The following is a 20,346-nucleotide window of genomic DNA, read 5'->3' as shown; positions in this document are numbered from 1 at the left end:
TGACCCCCATGCTCCCCTGACCTCAACCCCATTGAGAACCTCAGGAGCATCATCAAAAGGAGTGTCTATGATGGCGGGAGGCTGTTCACATCTAAGCAACAGCTCTGGGAGGGTATTCTGTCCTCATGCAAAACAATTGAAGCAGAAACCATCCAAAACCTGACAAATTCAATGGATGAGAGAGTTCAGAAGCTCCTTTCGAACAAGGGGTCCTATGTGCAAATGTAACAACACCTAGAATAAAGTTTTGAGTTGAAAACTGTTTGATTTCAGTTTCTAATAACCTGCTAATGCTTATAATTTCAAAAATGACCATTTTTGGGTTCTTTATTAAAATGAAAAGGTTGATCGAAGAGTGTGGGGGATCTAAGAGTGTGGCAACCCAGTAGTCAGGATTATTTCGAATTCTGACAATCTGAGGGTCATGTTTCAGGTAGTGCAGCAAGAAGGCACGCATGTGTCTTGCGCATCTAGGAGCCCCAAAATTATTTTCCGGGCTAGATGCAGCTAAAAATTATTATTAATTTGAAAGCTAGTGGAGCTTAGTACAGATGGCCTAATAGAATCAGTACTGCAAACTGCTACAATGCCCAAATTATTTTCCAGCCAAGATACAGAAAAACATGATTAGTAATTTGAAAGCTTAAAATGGTTGGTGAGGTGATTTTAACAAATCATCAAGCTTTTAATCTCCCCAGGATGACGCAGGGGTAGAAAAGTCGTTTCGGATCCATGATTTGTTCATCTTTATGAACGTGAGTCTGTCTACATTATCAGTGGAGAGCCGCATGAGCTTATCTGTCAGCACACCACCAGCAGCGCTGAACACACGTTCAGATAGAACGCTGGCTGCGGGGCATGACAAAATCTCCAAGGAGTAAGTGGCGAGCTCCGGCCATTTATCCAGATTGGAAGCCCAAAAAGAGCAAGGGTCCAGTGACACAGTCATGGCTTCAATGTTTACTTGGAGATACTCCTGTACCATCGTCTCTAGGCGTTTACTAGGTGTCAGACTTCTTGTCCCCTGTGGCATTGCAAAGGATGGGCTAAAAAAGTGGTGAAATGATTCCGCAAAATTGATGTTACCAGCAAATACTGTGTTTCTGTTATGTTTTGAGTGCTGAACACTCGACGGTCCCACAGTTGGCAAGTTGGAACTGTGAGATTCACTACGTGCACCACTAGTGTTTTGTGGAAAAGCACATGTAAGATTCTGCAATAGTCTCTGCATGCGTGCATCTCTTTCTATGGCAGGAATAATTTCTGCAAATTTACTTTTGTACCGAGGATCTAACAGTGTAGCAACCCAGTAGTCAGGATTATTTTTAATTCTCACAATTTGAGGGTCATGTTGCAGGTAGTGCAGCAAGAAGGCACTCATGTGTCTTGCGCATCCAGGAGCACCAAGTCCCTGTTGTGTTGGTGGCGAGGTAACCATCATGCTTCCTTCCTCTGCCCTCTCCCTCCAACCTCGCACAACAGAAATGTGGTCAAGGTCTCCCTCATCTGATAAGTCTTCCATCAGTTTGTCCTCCACTTCTTCCTGGGCTCCTGCACCTTCCTCACTAGTTTGGCTGCTACCATGCGCCCTGGTAAAACCACCTCCCCCACCCTCACATGCCTGCCGCATTGGTGCTGCCGACCGTCTGGACCTTGCAGATGTTAGCCCTTCCGCATACAACTCCTCCTCCTCTACTTCCTCCACCTCCTCTTGTGCCACCACCTGACTCCGAATTCTGTTTAACATGTGCTCCAGCATGTAAATCACCGGAATAGTCATGCTGATAATGGCATCGTCAGCACTAAACATCTTCGTCGCCATTTCAAAACTGTGCAGAAGGGTGCATAGGTCCCTGATCTGAGACCACTCCTCCAGCGTGATTTGCCCCACCTCTGGATCTCGTTAGCCCAGGCTATACGTCAGAACGTATTGCACCAGGGCTTGTCGGTGCTGCCACAGTCGCTGCAACATGTGCAGAGTTGAATTCCACCGGGTAGGCACATCGCATTTTAGCCGGTGAAGTGGCAGTCCCAACGACTTCTGTAGAGATGTAAGTCGCTGAGCTGCGGGATGCGAACGGCGGAAGTGAGCACACAGCGACCGTGCCCTCTGTAGAAGGCCATCTAGTCCGGGATAGTGGGTTAAAAATTGCTGGACAACCAGGTTCAACACGTGAGCCATACAAGGCACGTGTGTGACATTGCCCCGGCGAAGGGCTGCACCCAGGTTTGCAGCATTGTCGCACACGGCCTTCCCTGGTTTCAGGTCCAGTGGAGACAACCATTCATGAAACTGGTTCTCCAGAGCGGAACACAACTCCTCAGCTGTGTGACTCACATTTCCCAGACATTTCAAAGTAAAAACTGCCTGATGACGTTGAGCCCTGCTGCCAGCATAGTAAGGAGGTGTGCAGGATCCCTTCTGCGCAGTTAGAAAGCTTGTGGCATGACCAGACAGGCTTTGGGTGCAGGTGGAGGACCGAGAGGAGGCTGAGGAGGCAGAAGCAGTGGAGGAACATCAAGATAAAGAGGATTGACGCACAACTCGTGGGGACGGCAAGACTTGGACAGCAGCCCCTTGTCCTGCTGTCAGCATAGTTACCCAGTGCCCAGTCAGCGACATGTAACGCCCCTGTCCATGCCTACTCATCCAAGTGTCTGTGGTGAAATGTACCCTGTCACACACAGAGTTTCTCAAAGAAGCGGTGATGTTGTGTGCGACATGCTGGTGGAGCGCAGGCACACTTTTCTTTGAGAAGTAGTGCCGACTGGGCATCTGGTACTGGGGCACTGCGACGGACATAAGGTCTCGAAAATCCCCTGTGTCCACCAGGCGGAAAGGAAGCATTTCTGTAGCCAAGAGCTTGCAGATGGTGAAATTCAACCTCTTATCTTTCTCATGGCTAGGAGGAAATGGTCTTTTACTTGTACACATCTGAGGGACCGAGGGCTGGCTGTTGTGCTTAGATGGGGTTGAGAAGGGTGTCTCCGGCAAGCTGCCGGTCTGTGAGGAAGATGCAGGCGGACATGTTAGGTTGCCTTGATCCAAAGGTGGTGCTATCGATGTCGGACAGCGCTGAACACCAGCTGGTGTTTCCACCTCCAAAGAAAATGATGACCTGCCAATCACGCTGGCTGTTGCGGGTAAAGAGGTGGCAGGTCTGCGTCCCAAAACAGGTGTGACTGCTGTTCCCCCAGTCACACAGGATGAAGAGGCTGTGGATGCACAAGATGTGGCAGACGGTGGTTGGCCCGGCCGCTAGGCCACATTGTAGCACAGTGAGCTTCCCACTGCAGCTTATGCTTCATATCCATGTGCCGGTTCATGCATGAAGTACTCAAACTATGTATTTTTTGGCCTCTACTTATCCGTAACATTTGTCAGCAAAAGCTAACACGAGTTGGGTCATCTTTTTCGATCTGAAAAAATGCCCAGGCTATGCAAGGCTTAGCACCCATGCGACCTGAAGAGCCACCACGACTTGTGGTCAGAGGCAGAGTTGTGTTTGAGGATGCAGTTGTTGACGTGCTACCAATACTACGTCTCTGTCCAGGAAGGCGCAACCTGACCTCGTCGTCACTAGCATCTTCCTCCACCTCCTCTGCTGACCTCATCGACTGGCTGACTGTGGGTTGACAGTAAGTGGGATCTCCAACCTTGTCATCATCACCCTGTGTGTTATCACACCCGTCGTCCTCAGAGCCAACCTCTTCCTGCCCTGACAAAAAACTAAAGTTGTCGCTCCAATCAGGTATTTGAGTCTCATCTTCGTCTTCCTCATTGTCTCTATCAACAGGAGTTACAGTTTGGGAATGAGGGTCTACATTATGGTCAGAACCTTCTGCGTCTGGTCCTGGATCCGACTCATAAAGATTCTGGGCATCAGTGCAGATCATTTCCTCGTCTGGATTCACAGAAGCTCTGGAGCCGACCTCTGATTCCCAGGCTATAGTATGAGTAAACATCTCTGCAGACTCAACCATCTGTGTTACCCCATACTCAGATGGGCAGCTAGAGACTTGGGAGCTGTGAGGAAGCAAGTGCGATTGGGGCGACACCTCTGAGGACTGGAGCATTTGTGATGTTGAAGTTGAGGTGGAGGAGAGCCCACTTAAAGGAGCACTTGATATCCGTTGAAGCACCTGCTGTTTTTCTGCCTCATCTGGAATTTGTAGCGATTGGCGTGGCCATAAGAAAGGGATCTTATCACATTGTCCGCTAAAAGAAGTAGACATCTTAGTTTGGCTGGAAGATGGTCTTTCTTCTGCAGATGTTACTGGTGCTTTAACACCTACCCCACGGACACAACCTTTTTTTCCCTTCCCAACATGCCTATTCCCCTTTCCACCAGCAGCAGGCCTTTTTCCACTCATTTTGGTGGTTAACTAATTCACAACTCTGGAGTTGTTTGCACAAAAAACAATGGATGGGAACCGAGCAGAGCTGAGTGGCCAAATTGTGGTATTAGCCCAAAAGTATTGGTTGGGTTAAATGCATATAAAAATTATTTTGAATTTGCAACCTGGTGGAGGTTTGTATAGATGGACTAATAGAACAAGTCCCACACACTGCTACAATCCAAAGTATTTTTTCAGAGCTAGATGCAGATAAAAATTATTTTGAATTTGCAACCTGGTGGAGGTTAGTATAGCTGGACTAATAGAATGATGCTATGCCTAAAAGGTTTTACTTCACTAGGTGCAGTAAAAAAATTGTATTCTATACACAGGTGGTATATCTTGCAACACAGATAGGCTACTCCACTGACTAACACACTCTGCAATAGGCCAAAAAGGATTAGCTTTGCTAGATTTAGCCAAATGCTGTGAAAAAAACTTGCACAGCACTGGCACAGACCTGCCTGGCAAAAACTGATAGGAAGTGATGTAACCTAGTCCTGAAAAGGACTGCAATTACAATTAGTCTTTACTCCCAACCTATCTATTTAAGAGCACAGACCTGCCTGATAAAAGTCGTAGGAAATGATGTAACCTAGTCCTTAAAAGGACGGCAATCACAACTATTCCCTGCTCCCAAGCTATCTGTAGATTTGTGCGAAAATTGGCTTGAAATTAACAAGGTATAGCGCACACAGCAACAGCGGTGCCGTCTAACACGCAGCTGCAGCAGTGAGAAAATGGTCGCGACGGGGAAAATGGCTGGGTCTTATAGGGCAAGGACATGTGACATACACTGCCAATGACACATGCCCTTGCTTGTGTGAAAAAAAGCACTTCGCTCCGTGTGTGCGCTGCTGATAGGCTGACAGATTGCCCCTCCCCACTGTAAATGCGGGAAAGAGAAAAAAAAATGGAGATCTTCATTATTTCTGCAGAGATCCATCCCCTGCCCCTCCCCCCACCCCGCTGTACACTCAAACTGCGTATTAACATTAATTTTCATCATTACTGAGAAAAAATCCAGTTATGATTTTGGTGCACGAACAGTTATCGAACATAACCTCGAACAGCCGAATTTTTTTCAAATCGTTCGCGTTCGCCGAACAGCTCGAACACCGCCCAAAACAGCTCGAATTTGAGATTGGCGAACAGTTCGAGTAGAACAACGCTCATCTCTAGTGAAGAACAGAAATGCTTATACGCCTCATAATAAAAATAAATTGCATTATACCATAATCCTTACTTTTAATATCTGGGTACTTCATTAGGATGAGAAGTCCGTATCCCAATGTGCTGCTAGTGGATTCCTGGCCCGCAAAAAATATATCCAGAGCTGAGGAAAGTAAATTCGGTAAGTTGAATTCTGAATGAGGGTTCTTGCTTTCCTGGGGAAAAAAAAAAAAGTCATATTTTTTGTATACGAATATGACCTCATGGACATCTCCAAACTATGATCCTGTGTTGTACTTATGGATTCATATAAAAGGTGAGTAATAAAAAAAATTATGGTATTTCGGATAATACACAGTATCACATAAGCATTCTCTCTAGAAGGATTGCTGGTGTGAATCTAGCCAAAGGAACAATTCCAAATCTAATTGGGAGCTCAGATTATATTTAGGCTAGGCGAACACAGTTTTTTGGGGGTGGTCAAAAACTAGCCAGTTTTCTAGTGGAAAAAGCTTCAGTAATTTCTCTCTTCTTAGGACTTATTAACATGTTGCATTTTTTTTGCTGCGTTTCTTCAGCGTGTTTTCCAAGGGCAAAAATGCTGCACTTCACAGTACCAGTAAAATGAAGAAGATCTCTGAAATCTCATGCACATGTTGCTTATTTTTTACTTGTGAATTTGAACCATCCAAGCTATTTACAGCAGCAGCAAGTCAATTCTTTTAATGTTTTTGCAGCGTTTTTTACCCATTCCAACGAATGGGTAAAAAAAAAAAAAACAAGTAAAAACGCATCAAAAATGTATGCAAAAATTCTCATATTTTACACAGCATTTTACCTGCCGATACTCTATGTTTTTGTTGCAAGAAAATCTGCTGCAAATACTCAACGTGTGCACATACCCTTAGGCCACGTTCCCACGATGAGTGTTTGGTGAGCTTTTGATGTTGTAGATTTTCTGCAGCATTTTTGCACTTATGTAAATTACTTTAGTTTTTTTACATGCATTTTTAATTGCATTCTTTTTCTGCTGACGCTTTTATCTCTTTTTTGTCTGCCAAATAAATAGGAAGAACGTTTCAATATGTTTTTCAAGCGGACCAGCTAAAAAAAAATCCTCCAAAAAAAATCTGTGTGCACATAACCTTACACCGTTAGAAATATGCTGTGAAGTAATATGTCTGACTACAAAGTGGACATAAACTGCTGTCTGTTACCAAGGGCAACCAGCAGAATTTAAAAAAACAGCTCTGGACAGAAGGGAAAAAAATAATAAATAAGATCAGTCACAAACAGTAAAATTACTTAATGTTTTAAGCAGTTTTCTAATTTATTAGTAGTACAGTAGAATAAATGACCCTGGATTCTTACCTGTTGCATCTTTATTAGGAAAGCATCGACATAATCTCGGGGAGAAGAATGGTCCAGCGTGGCCTCGTGCTCTCTCACTATGGCTTCCGCATAGTCCAGCTGGGCTTGGTAGTTCTCTGTCAGTTTATGATGGGGCCCCGGGAAATAGTATAGAATTGATGGAATAAAATTGTACAACTGTAAAAAATAAAATATTAACAAAACATATGGAAGAAATATGTCAAATTCATGATGAGTGGCAAATCTCACTCCAGCAGGGACTTCAGAAGAATTGGTGGCAAGGAGCACACGGAAGTGCACGCCACTTGTCCCACACTCCTGCATGAACACCAGTTTTGATGAATCAGGGCCATAGAGTTAGACTACGTTCCTACAATGAGTTTTTGGTGAGGTTTTTATGCTGCGTATTTTCAAAAAAAAAAAATGCAAGTAAGCTATTTTAATAGGTGCAGAAAATCCGTAACATCAAAAACTCAGCAAAAGCTCAATGTGGGAACGTAGCCTTAATCTGCAGGTTAGAAAGCATTAGAAAGATGACGTACTGAAAATGGGGACTACAGCAGAAAATGAACATTATTCTTCTCTTGCTGTGTACTATGTTCATTTTTTGTGCCAATTTTCCAGGCGGATTCCACCAGGAAGATGCTGGTTGCACATAGCTGGGAAAAGGCTTCATGGAGTTCTGGGCTGGACGGAGAACAAAGGGAAAGAATTAGAGAAGAAGTCACTTGTGAGTCACTGGATGGAACTGTATTGGGGTCTGCAGTGTCCCTGGTATTTATAGTTATATAAAGTTGTTATCATTCTGTAACAATAAAGTGATTTTACAAAAAATTCTGGTCACTTAAAAAATTCTGGTAGCTTCTTTTCTCAAGCAGAGACTACCCACATGTTCATTCTTGGCTGCTTTGGTCAAGTGCAATGTATTAGGGGGGATGTATGAGTACTGGGAGGTGAGCAACTTTGGGTGCAAAAGAAATTTAAAAGGAATTTTCCAGGACTTTTCATATTTTTTGACCTAGTGACTACAGAAGCATGGAAGAAAATATGTTATTCACAAAAGCCTTTTAAAGATTACTGTATGGATTTGGGAGTCAGGAAGACTGAGGGTCTCGTGGTGGTAGTTGGCAGTGAGTGGATTATGCTTTCTTTGTGCAATGGTGTTATTTAATGACTGCAAATTATTATTGTTAATGGTGCGAATGTCTAGGCGACAAACTGGTATAGGGGACCCAGGTTTAAACATTTTCCTGGAGCCACTGGGACTGCAGGTTGTGATAATAATATGACGTGCTATTAAAGAGGTTGTCCAGTATTAAGCTACAAATCTGCAGTTACTCTATGTGACTTCAGACTTGTGAATCCTTACATGGCACGCACTGCACATTGTGAGCATTCGCTGGTGCTGACACAGGGAGCGGGCAGTCATGTGACTGCAAGTATATGATTTATATTCTTCGGCCACATTCTGACTAGACTTTATCTAGCTTCACTCAATACACTTGCATTGAGCAAGGTCAGACACAGTCTAGTCGGCATGTGACTGCATCTACGCAAATCATATACTTGCTGTCACACACCCACTGATCCTGGCGCCGGAGAATTCACACAGCACCCTTGACTTCCAATTTGTAGCTTAAGACCGGACAACCCCTTTAGGTGGCTTACCTGCAGCCCGGAAGTTGCTCACCATAGAATGTACTGACTAAAAAATAACCTTTACTGGCTATACTTTAAAATCTATAGTAGATGCAAATATACGTAAAACAAGTAAGTGGATAATCCCACAGTATTAATTAAAAAGGCTATCAGTCAGTAGGTTATAATATGTCAGATTTAGCCAATAAGTAAATTTTAAGCCTTATGCAAATCTTGCAGAAGACCTTACTAAAGGTCTGGTATACCCTGCCTAGCCGCGAAGGTTGGCACCCTAGATACACAAGTGGCGCCCCTGCTCAATTGGAGGATGGCCCTTGTATGCCCTATAAGTCCCTATTATAGAAAATTACAATATGGCGTGCACCAAATCGGCATATATGTTTAATAACTAATATGCAAATTGTAAACAATAACCAGAAAAAATAAAGTCCTTTGATGACAAAAAAGTCAGTCTACTTGAGATATAAATCCGACAGTGTATGCGAACACAATCTGTCATTGCTGAGCTCTCTATATTGCTGTGGTAAAAGTATCAATCATGCGGTGGGACTGGTATACAAGTCGCTGTATAGCCCCTGACTTGATGCATCCTGTCTTGACCTACAATATCCCTAAAATACATGTTCAATTCTTAAAAAAAAAAAAAAATTAACGAGAAATTTATTAAGTGCATTTCACATTGTGGCCAAACGATGGCAGTCACGTACTAAACTTCAGAGGAACCATGTAACGACTGTGTCTGTAGTTCATCAACTTGGAAGAAAGCAGATGAACATAAAAGGGCTGCAGAGAGCAGATGGAGGAATCATTGCCGCTTATCCGTGTGTTGTAAGCAGCAGTTCATCACCCAATTGTCCAAATGTTATAGGTTACTATAGACATTTACTAAACTTCATTATACACACTGCACGGCAGGCGAGGAAGGGGGACTCTGTTAGGCCACGTTCACATGTTCAGTATTTGGTCAGTATTTCACATCAGTATTTGGAAGTCAAAATCAGGAGTGGAACAATCGGAGGGAAAGTATAATAGAAACACCTCAACACTTCTGTATTTTCCACCCACTACTGGTTTTGGCTTACTATTGCAAATAGTACATTGAGTGCCCAGAGCCAAAGTCTACGTTCCCACGATGAACTTTTAGTGAGTTTTTGATGTTGGAGGTTTTCTGCACCCATTATGTAAAATTGGTTACTTACATTTTTTAGAAAATGCGTAAAGTAAAACAACTCATCGCGGGAACATAGCCTACATGTCATGTACTTGGCTATCTCCATTTACCCCAGAGGCAATAATAGAAGTGTTAGTGCACGTGTGACCCCCAGTTTTTGTGATAGGCGAGTTCTCTAGCCTAGAGGACCCTCAAAGCTCATTCGTTTATCACCCAAAACGCTATTCAATCACCTGAACCCAAATGTTGTCCACCCTTCTGAGATTCTCAGCAACAAGGTCCAGCAGAATCTGCAGCTTCGGATCTGTGTATTCAAATCTTCTCCCGAAGATGACGGAACAGATGACATTTGAGATGGAGCGACGGATGAAGAACGCTGGGCTGAAGAGCGAACCTTCAATACAAAAGTATCATCATCTACAATATCAAAGGCAGGAGGCGAGGAGTTCCCTTAGGCCGGTTTCACATGTCTGTATATTTCCGGTAACGGAGATATCCATGTCCCATGTGTCACACATGTGGCAACCGTGTGAAGCATCAGGATGACACGGACTGGCGCCTGGGAATCAGCGTACGGTTATCACTGTTCCCAAGCACAGGTGCTGAACACTTCCCTCATAATCATGGTTCCTTGCTTGTGCTGCAATCAGCACCAGCAGGGACAATGATGAGCGTAGTAGTAGTCTGCTCCCACAGTGTCCCTGTGTAAAAATAAGTATAAAATAATAAAATCCATATACTCATCTGTCAGGAGATCAAGAGATGTCCTCCACTGTAATCCATGCGACCGCTGATGCCGAGGAGTCGGGGAGAATGAGCCGCTGCAGTGAGCGGCTCTGGAGCTGCGCTCAGTAAGTGACAGGACATCGCTCGCTGTAGCGGCTCATTCTCCCCGGCTCCTTGGCATGAGTGGTCAGAGGATTACAGTGGGGGACACTTATGGCAGGTGAGTATATGGATTTTATTATTTTTTTTCTTATTTTTACACAGGGACACTGCGGGAGCAGACTACTACTACCCTCATCATTGTTCCTGCTTTTGCTGATCGCAGCACCAGCAGAGAACCATGATGAGGGCAGTGTTCAGCACCCTGCGCTTGGGAACAGCGCTTACTGTACCGCTGATTCCCAAGTGCCGGTACGTGACACATCGATGTCATCCGCGTGGGACGTTTTGCGATCCGTGCATCCGCAAAAAAAGGGACATGTCAGTGTGTGGAGCACACGGACACACGGTCCGTGGAAACACACTGACATGTGCGCAAACCCATGAATGGGTCTGCGTGTGTCAGTGTCTCCAGTGCTTGTGGAAACTCACCACACGTACTGGAAACACGCATGTGTGAAATAGCCCTTAGAAGGGGTTTCCTGTTCGTAATACTCCAGTCCCCAGGCGCAGTTTCAAAAACATACAAACTTGCTTTACTTACCCTGCCTGGGTCCAGCGCTGAGTATCCACCTCTCTAGTGTCCGCTATTGACTGCAGCCAAATCAATGAGATCTTTGGCTCTAAGTGGCTCGTTCTGTCTACTCGGGCAGAGGCGCTGAGTTCACTTATTGGCTGCAGCGCTAACATCACAAGGACAGCATGCAGCCAATCAGTGAATTTAACGGCTTTGCCCGAGTAGATGGCATGAGCCATTCAGAGCCGCTGATCTGACTGATTGGCTGCAGCACTGTCCATATGACGTTAGCACTGTAAACAATAACAGACACCTGGAGCAGAGGTGGACACTCAGTGTTGGACCCGGAGAGGGTGAGTGAAGCACAGCTTGATTTGTTTTAAAACAAACTCCACTTGGGGGTGGGGGTTTTACGGAAAAGTAATTGTGGAAAGCCCCACCACAAGAGGCTATGATGGCAGATACTAGATCCACATTTAAAAAAGGGCCACATGCTTTTTTCATAACAAATGGCATTGTGGGTTATAAATAATTCTGCAATACAGAAAACATAACTGGTGGGAAAAGGTCCATCAAGTTCAACCTAAGGCCACATTCACACGCTCAGTATTTGGTCAGTATTTTACATCAGTATTTGTAAGCCAAAAAAACTCGCCAAATACTAAACGTGTGAATGTGGCTAATGACTTTTTTCCAACTATTATTTTGAAGACTGTTGAATTTAAATGCTGCAAGGCTCGCTATTGACTGTAAGGCCACGTTCACACGTTCAGTATTTGGTCAATATCAAAAATTGAAAACATGACATGCCAAGAAGAGACATACCACAGCATCAAAAACAGGAAATCCTTCAGGTTTTGTGACAAATCTATGCAGAAAAACCGTGACAAATCAGCAATGTGTGCACAGGCCCTAAGGCCACGTTAACATGTTTAGTATTTGGTCAGTATTTTACATCAGTATTTGTAAGCCAAAACCAGGAGGGGGTAATAAATACAAAAGTGGTGATGGATTTCTATTATACTTTCCCTCTGATTGCTCCTCTCCTGATTTTGGTTTACGAATACTGATGTAAAATACTGACCAAATACTGAATGTGACTGAAGGAGTATGCTGCTTTATAACATTATTAGATAGATAGATAGATAGATAGATAGATAGATAGATACCAATGATTGCAGCAGCATTTATGTGTGCCCAGGGCCACAATCAGGGCATTACTGCCCTTACTGTTGTATGGGGCCTGGTGAACAGAGGGTGCCCGGCCCAGTCATGGCCCCCACCTCTTGTGCTTCTGTTCACAGTGCCCCAGGGTGTAACAAAGTGCTGTGCGCAGGTGCGACGAAGTTGAGAGCTTTCCCGGAGCTCCACAGCCATCAAATAACCTGAACAGCTGCGCAGCTCCAGCTTCCTCTGTCTTTTCCGGATTGCAAATGATGAAGTGAGGAGGGGGAGGAGGACTGCAAATGAAGTGATGGTGGAGACGGAAATGATGAAGTGAGGGGGGACTGCAAATGATGAAGTGAGGAGGTGGGGACTGCAAATGATGAAGTGAGGGGGAACTGAAAATGATGAAGGGGAGGGGGACTGCAAATGATGAAGTGAGAAGGGGGGAGGGGGACTGCAAATGATGAAGTGAGGAGGGGGAGGGGGACTGCAAATGATGAAGTGATGGTGGGGACGGAAATGATGAAGTGAGAAGGGACTGCAAATGATGAAGTGAGGGGGGACTGCAAATGATGAAGTGAGAAGGGACTGCAAATGATGAAGTGAGAAGGGACTGCAAATGATGAAGTGAGAAGGGACTGCAAATGATGAAGTGAGAAGGGACTGCAAATGATGAAGTGAGAAGGGACTGCAAATGATGAAGTGAGGGGGGACTGCAAATGATGAAGTGAGAAGGGGAGAGGGACTGCAAATGATGAAGTGAGGGGGGACTGCAAATGATGAAGTGAGAAGGGGAGAGGGACTGCAAATGATGAAGTGAGGTAGGGGAGGGGGACTGCAAATAATGAAGTGAGGAGGTGGGATTGCAAATGATGAAGTGAGGGTGAACTGCAAATAATGAAGTGAGAGGGGGACTGCAAATAATGAAGTGAGGAGGTGGGATTGCAAATGATGAAGTGAGGGTGAACTGCAAATAATGAAGTGAGAGGGGGACTGCAAATGATAAAGTGAGGGGGAGGGGGGAACTGCAAATTATGAAGGGGAAGGGGGCGGGGGACTGCAAATGATGAAGTGAGGGGGACGGGGACAGCAATTGAATTGAAGATGGGGGTGGGGAGAACAAATGAAGATGAATTTTGAGGGTGGAGGGATTAAATAATGATGTATTGAGAATAGAGGATGGGAGACAGTAAATGATGATGAATTGAGGGATTGAGGGTGGGGGGAGAGCAAATGATGAATCGAGAGAGCGACAGCAAGTAATGATAAATTGAGGGTGGAGGAGAGTAAATGATGTATTGAATGTGGGGGAGAGCAGTTGATAATGAACAGAGGGTGGAGGTGGGAGAGAGAGGACATGACAATGAATTGGGGTGGAGTGGGGCATGTAAATCGAATGAATCGGGGGAGCAGGAGGTACAGAGTGGGGGCGTTGAGGATGCAGTGACTGGTAATAAATTGAGGGAAAGAGTACAAGTGCTGATGCTAATTAATTTACATATTCATTGGGTAAAGAAAGTGGCTATTTACAGTTAGTGGGGGCATAGTGGTGGATTACAATGTACAGTATATTTGGAATAGTGGATTGCATAATAACTAACGATATATTAATGGTGGGTGCACATATGTATTCAGCTGTGTAGAAGAAGGTGAAAAGTGGGGAATGTGCTTTGGTAGCGGTGATCTAGATAACTGTGTGTTATTTTATGCAGAGAGGAGTCCTGGCTGCAAGAAGTGATGGTGGTCTGCGCTGGATGAAAAGAGAAGATGAATATCTTCAATTAGAGATGTCACTGGTGAGTCAGTGTATTACCTGTACACTGACACTATACACTATATACTATGTACAGAGCTCCTGTGTATAATGTCATGGGTTATCCCTGTATTACCTGTACACCGACTCAATATACAGAGTTCCTGTGTATAATGTCACTCGTGATCCCTTTATTACCTGTACACTATATACAGAGCTCCTGTGTATAATATTACTGGTGATCCCTGTATTACCTGTACACTGACTCAATATACAGAGCTCCTGTGTATAATGTCACTCGTGATCCCTTTATTACCTGTACACTATATACAGAGCTCCTGTGTATAATATTACTAGTGATCACAGTATTACCTGTACACTGATACTATATACTATATACAGAGCTCCTGGGTGTAGTGTCACTGGTGATAACTGTATTACCTGTACACTGACCCTACATACAGAGCTCCTGTGTATAATGGCACTTTTTATTGTGTTTTTTTTTTTATTAATGATCAGTATTGTAATATTAGGTCACTAAGTGGTGGTAATATGTGGTCTGGTGATGGTGTGGTGGTATTTGTTTTTTGTATGTGGTATTATTTGGTCGCTGTGTGGTGGTAATATGTGATCTGGTCATGGTGTGGTGATATTTGTCCTTTGTATGTGGTATTATTGGTCATTTTAAAACAAATGTATGACACATTCCCTTAAAGAAAAATAAAAAAATATATACCTAAAAAGAGTATTGGATATTTTAAGAAATGTTTAATAGGTAGAGTAGAGTAGGACCTGGCCAAAAGAATCTACCTTGTCATGGTGGCGGCTTAAAAAATCTTTTGGCCAAAACAAAAGCTGATGGTTATATACAGTATGTGATATGGTGTTTGATGTGAACTGTTAATCTGTGCTTGGTGAGGGGATGTTGGGCAGAAGTGGAGTTTTTCCAATAGGTGGTGGTGGGACTGTGGAAGGTTTGAGGGGTGGCGGCGGAGCTTGGGCATAGTCTCAAGGGGACCTTTTCTATCAGACATACCTCTACTGGGCAAAAAGCAAATACATTTAAACGACACATAAGATCCAACACTAGTTAAATACAGCTACAGTGCTGATTCAGATGACCATGAAAATTGGGTCTACAGAACCTTAGAATGATGGGATGCATTGTGCCTGCTGTACAGTTTGATGAAGGAGGGAAAATACTATGAGATTTTTATTCAGGGTCGATCTTGACCCCGTTGTTCCAGTGAAATGAAATCTTAATCTTCAGCACAAGACATTGTGGACAATTGCAGATTCCAGCTTTATGAGAACAGTTTGGGGAAGACCCTTTTCTGCTCCCCATGATTGTGACAAGTGCACAAGGTCCATAAAGACATGGTTTTAGGAATTTGGTGTAGAAGTACATGACAGGCTGCACAGAGCCCAAATCTCAGCCCCATCCACCACCTTTGGAATGAACTAGAACGGAGATTGTGAGCCTGGCCTCTCCCCAACATCAGGGTCTCATCTCACAAATGCTCTTCTGGATGAAGGGACAAAAGTTCCCACAGACACCTCCAAAATCTTGTAGAAAATCTTGCCAGAAGAGCAGAAGCTATTATATTTGCAAAGGGACCAACTCCATATTAATGTCTACGGATGTAGAATAGGAGGTCACAAAATCATAGATAGATAGATAGATAGATAGATAGATACTAACCATTTGTTTCTTGGAATATGCCTAGCAGATGCTGGATCTCCTCTTGAATACATTCTTCGTGGCTTCGTCTACCCACTCCAAAATCACGCAGGGTGCTCAGCGAGAACCTTCTCAATTCCTTCCAACGTTGCCCATTACTGAATGCAATGCCTGATCAATTATATAAACCATTTGTATAGAAAGGAATGCTTGCTTTTCTGGATAGTCAGATACATAATTTATTGGATTTTACTGTAATGTCTTCATTACATACTTTGTAAAGTCCAAATAGCCAAAATCAAGACATTTATGCCCACCTCAAGAACAACCAGGAACACCCACTTTTGAGATCCAGATTGTACCACTGTTTTAGCAAAATCTGTACTATTGGTAATGGTAAGTATGTAGGTAAAGGGTTTTCCCATGACCTTTTCTCATGAAAGGTTTGGTCCTAGCGTGTTATGAAAAAAATAAATGTCACTTGCTCAGCTGCCAATTTTCTCACTCAGTGGCCACAGCAACGGACAAGGCCTCACCACTCCGGGAGGCTGCAGCAGTCATGAGCCGACAACATTTGAAAAGAAAGAGGAGACCAGCCGGGGAGCAGGCCAGCAAAATTTATGGCTGGTAGGTGAGTAGGTACGGTTTATTATTTTCATAGTGCATCTGGGCAGTTCATGGTTTTAGCATTCTTAAATGATTGCATTGAGCAGTGACTGACCGTATCCCTTGCTGGTTAAATCCACTATTGGGAACTCTGCTCGTCCACTGAACTTGTCGCCATAGTCCACAAGGGCTTCCTTCACAGCCTGGAACCCACAAATCACCACAGCAGGTTTTGGGCCCATGTAGAGGGTGTAGACAGGTCCATACTTCTTACTAAGCTTAAAGAGAGCAGGAGCTAATTATACAAGTCATAGTAATTTCTAAAACATGTCTTTATATTTTCAGAGTAGTGCCAGTTTGGCTAGTGGCTAAACCATGCTGCTGTTTCAAACTATCAATCTTCAGGAACGTACCACAACCCTCCTTCTCCGCAAACAAAAAGCCAGGAGGCAGGGGAGAGGTGCGCTCCAGCAAATAGAAGATGAGACAAACACTTTAAAAGGGTCAAGTTAATTAACCTTATCCCAGCATAGTCATCCATGGTAACTAACAAGGTATAATATCCCATAACATAAGGATTATCCCTGCTTGATTTTTTTTGTGTGACCCTACTGCTGCCAACACTTATAATAGCTGATTGTTGGGTCTACCATTGCAGCAATCAGCCGGTATCTGTGATGTAACTTGGCAGCAAGTGTTCACTTTATCTGCAGCACCTCCACAGGAAAGATGAAGCATTACAATGTGCCATTCAATGCATGATCAAGTTGGTTCCTCCAAAGTAAGAGGTGACCTTTCTATTCTTCTTGCTAGTTATTGGAGGTTAAAACATGAGATTCCACACTTTTGACTCTAAATTCTTTAATAGGTATTTGAAAAAAGTATTTTTCTTAAATTTCAAAATTAGACAACCCTCTTAAATTACTGAGTTTTGTTTGCGTAAACAATTTTCTCGTGGATCGTTTCCTTGTATGTTGTAGGATGGGATGTAATTTACTAATTTGACAGTGATATTTTTAATTGCTGGGTGATATCTTTCCTGCAGATGGTGATTCTGTATCTACTTTAGGTAGTTAGATTATTTTTAGACCTGTAGATGTAGAACTGATTATTTTTAGACCATTATTCCTTAAAGATGTTGTACGACCACAAAATCCAAATTTTGATTTATCTAATCCGTTCTGTATTGTAATTTACAACACCCCTATGAATTTTGTTTTTTGTTTCTACCTTTCGGTCCTCCTGAATGTCACTTCATTCCCTGTACCCACTTTGTTTACCTGTGGCTCTACCAAATTTGACAGCTCCATGTGCTGACACCGCCCGGCCTCGGTGTCAATCACCACCCTCTGCCCACCCACTGCACACTCATTAGCTGTCAGTATCTTCCCCAGTACGGCCACTACACACTCATTGACTGTCCGTAATTTTCCCCAGCACTGATCTCTATCATCACTCCAGTATTGGAAGTAACAGAGCAGTGTCCTGTGTCTTCTTCTGTGGAAAGCAGCACAATCACTGCACTCCACATCCACAGTGGTGATAGAGCTTCACATGTCTCCACATCACCTCTGATATATGAGTACTGTGGTCTAAGGGGTAATGTTTCTCTTTGTGGAGAGTGACATACTGGCTCTGGTATGCCAAGTTAAGAAGGCTTATTCGCAGTGCAATATTCCTCTGGAGTTCATACGAGAGGAAAATTACTGCCATGGTAGAATTCTTGCTGAGACTTGCTCCCTTTTCTTGCCTGTTACTTCCTCACACCCAGTCTGTCACTCAGTGATGACAGTCCTTCTCTGAGGGTGTCCATTCTTTTCTCCAGTTCACAAAAAACTCCTATAAAACCAGGAAGTCTCACACTGGTCCCTATTTACTCCTCAGGCTGATATACAATGTTACTGTTAGAGGAACAGTTTAATAGAGATAATGAAAAATTCCAATAAAAACATAATTTGATATTACAAATATTAAAATTTTAAAATGAAATCCTACATGAAAGAAACTAAAGAAACCAGTGTTAGCTTACAGGTTTGTATGATAGTTAGTTGACCACACCAACAATAGGTCGGCACAGGGTCAGACATCACTGAGCGGGGGCGCCGAGATGTGATTTGGATATAGGGTGCCAACCTCCACGGTTAGGCACGATGATCAGAGAACGGATGTACAAGAAATCTACAAATTAGTAGGCAGAATATTTATCTGTTGTTTATGTGTAACTAAGCCATTGACTTTTTACAGGCCGTGCCTGTGTTTTCTACTAAATAACCTAACTAATTACCCAAGTCACCTTCTGATATCGAACCGGGATCATTCATTCCCAACAGGAAAAGACTTATCGATATGGACCAGCCAACCCCTTTAACTACTGGTGAATATCATACAAACTTGTACCATTCTATATTTTGTAATCTAGCACTGGTTCTTTTGTTTTCTTTTTCATGTGGGGTTTAAGTTTGAAATTTTAATATTTGGAATAAAATTATATCTTTAGGGGATTTTTTTCATTAGCTCCCTATTATTCCTCACCAACTATGGGTTGGCTCTACAGTTAACCCTGTGAGCCCTGACTTAAAGGGGGCTAAAATATACAATGAAATACAATTTGCACACACTAAAACAACAGGGGTCTTCATAGGGGTGTTACGCCATCTTCTCCACCTTTACATATATACATGAATCTTCCCTATATACACATTCGCCGGTGGACTCACCTCCAGTATGGGTTTGTGTATCTCTCGGCTCTTGAGCTGCAGTAAGTTTCCTAAGATAGGTAGAGGTCTGGGACCTGGGGGAAGGTTTCCTGACTTCCCAAATAACTTTTTAACCATAAAAAGCAGGAGAATAGCAAGAAGAATAGAAGAAATGAGTCCGGGGGACCACTCCATGTCAGAGAGCTGCTGCAAAACAGAATGCCAGGCTGAGTGAGGAGCGCTGTGCGCTCAGGATGTATATACAACAGATAAGAAGCAAAACAAAGAATCTGAAGGGTTCAAAGGAGCATTTCCTCCAAGTTGTCACTCCCTCTGTTAACGCAGAACTTCCTAGTTCTGCAGACACAGGTATTCACTCTGCTTGTTACTGTGCGTACATTGCTGCTTGTGGTACACAGTTTCCCGGACTATTACATTGTTTCCTCACAAGTATCGTATCATCATTAAATTCCTCAAATTTAATTCTACAAGTTATTTCAAAAATCTCTGGGCGTTGGCTTATGATAATAATACATTTGATTGTTCTGAACGGAATTATTTTTACTTTCAGAGTCTGATGTATCTCAAATCAAGCCAGACAAAGTTGGAAGCAAGGATCGCCAGGCTACGACTTGCCTGCTTTGGAGACAACATACACAGAGAGCAATCACTGGAGAAGGACATCATGGTCAGAAGTATAGAAGAAGCAAGGTGAAGAGGAAGACCAGCAACCCGATGGCTTAATACTATCAAGATAATGGTGGAGAAGACCCTGGTGGACCTATCTAGGCTTGCACAAGATCGATCTTCCTACAGAGCGTTCATCCATCAAGTTGTCATGGCTCGAGACCGAGCCGAAGGCTGTTAAATAAAATAGTAATCTATCTCACTGTATTTTGATATACAAGTATTAAGACATATATGAAGTTTAAACGGCATTACTGCCAGATGGACTAATGTAGGTACTTGGCCAAGTTCTTTGCACCTACCATCCATGAAAAGACATACCTTTTTTTTATAGGACCTTAAAACCTTTTTTTTTTTTTTCATCAGACATACCTCTCCCGTGTTCAAAAGCCTACATATTTCTTAATTCTGTTAGGATGCTGCTGATCAGTCTTTATCTTTTGTAGTATTGTATTGGTGGTAACTAAAATCAGTGATGAAGCTTGGTCAGTTTTTTTTTGTAATTCTAAAAACTGACATGTAAAGGAAGGTTACTGCCCCAATTCACCGTTTGCATCCTTTTTTGTCACTTTCCTTTTTTTG

General features: G+C 43.2%; 1 protein-coding gene across 4 annotated transcripts in view; it reads right to left on the bottom strand.

Annotated features, from left to right (window-relative positions):
• The window catches only part of LOC141155004 (cytochrome P450 2G1-like), a 32,664-nt gene that overhangs the window by 10,010 nt on the left and 2,308 nt on the right, over window positions 1–20,346 (bottom strand). Inside the window, exons 1-6 of one of the 4 annotated variants that reach the window (XM_073641596.1) lie at window positions 19,099–19,473; window positions 16,497–16,659; window positions 15,797–15,946; window positions 10,006–10,166; window positions 6,943–7,119; window positions 5,645–5,786 (exon numbers count right to left, since the gene is read on the bottom strand). In XM_073641596.1, the coding sequence (XP_073497697.1) occupies window positions 5,645–5,786; window positions 6,943–7,119; window positions 10,006–10,166; window positions 15,797–15,946; window positions 16,497–16,659; window positions 19,099–19,272 (967 nt within the window). In that variant the 5' untranslated portion in view covers window positions 19,273–19,473. Of the gene's footprint in view, window positions 1–5,644; window positions 5,787–6,942; window positions 7,120–10,005; window positions 10,167–15,796; window positions 15,947–16,496; window positions 16,660–19,098; window positions 19,474–20,346 lie in introns of those variants that run through there. The other 3 variants (XM_073641598.1, XM_073641599.1, XM_073641597.1) reach the window with 3 other exon arrangements.

The sequence above is a fragment of the Phyllobates terribilis genome, unplaced genomic scaffold (assembly GCF_046119375.1).
Source record: "Phyllobates terribilis strain yellow unplaced genomic scaffold, ASM4611937v1 Scaffold_7__3_contigs__length_470593459, whole genome shotgun sequence".
Lineage (NCBI taxonomy): Eukaryota > Metazoa > Chordata > Amphibia > Anura > Dendrobatidae > Phyllobates > Phyllobates terribilis.
This window is presented reverse-complemented; position numbering and strand designations above follow the sequence as displayed.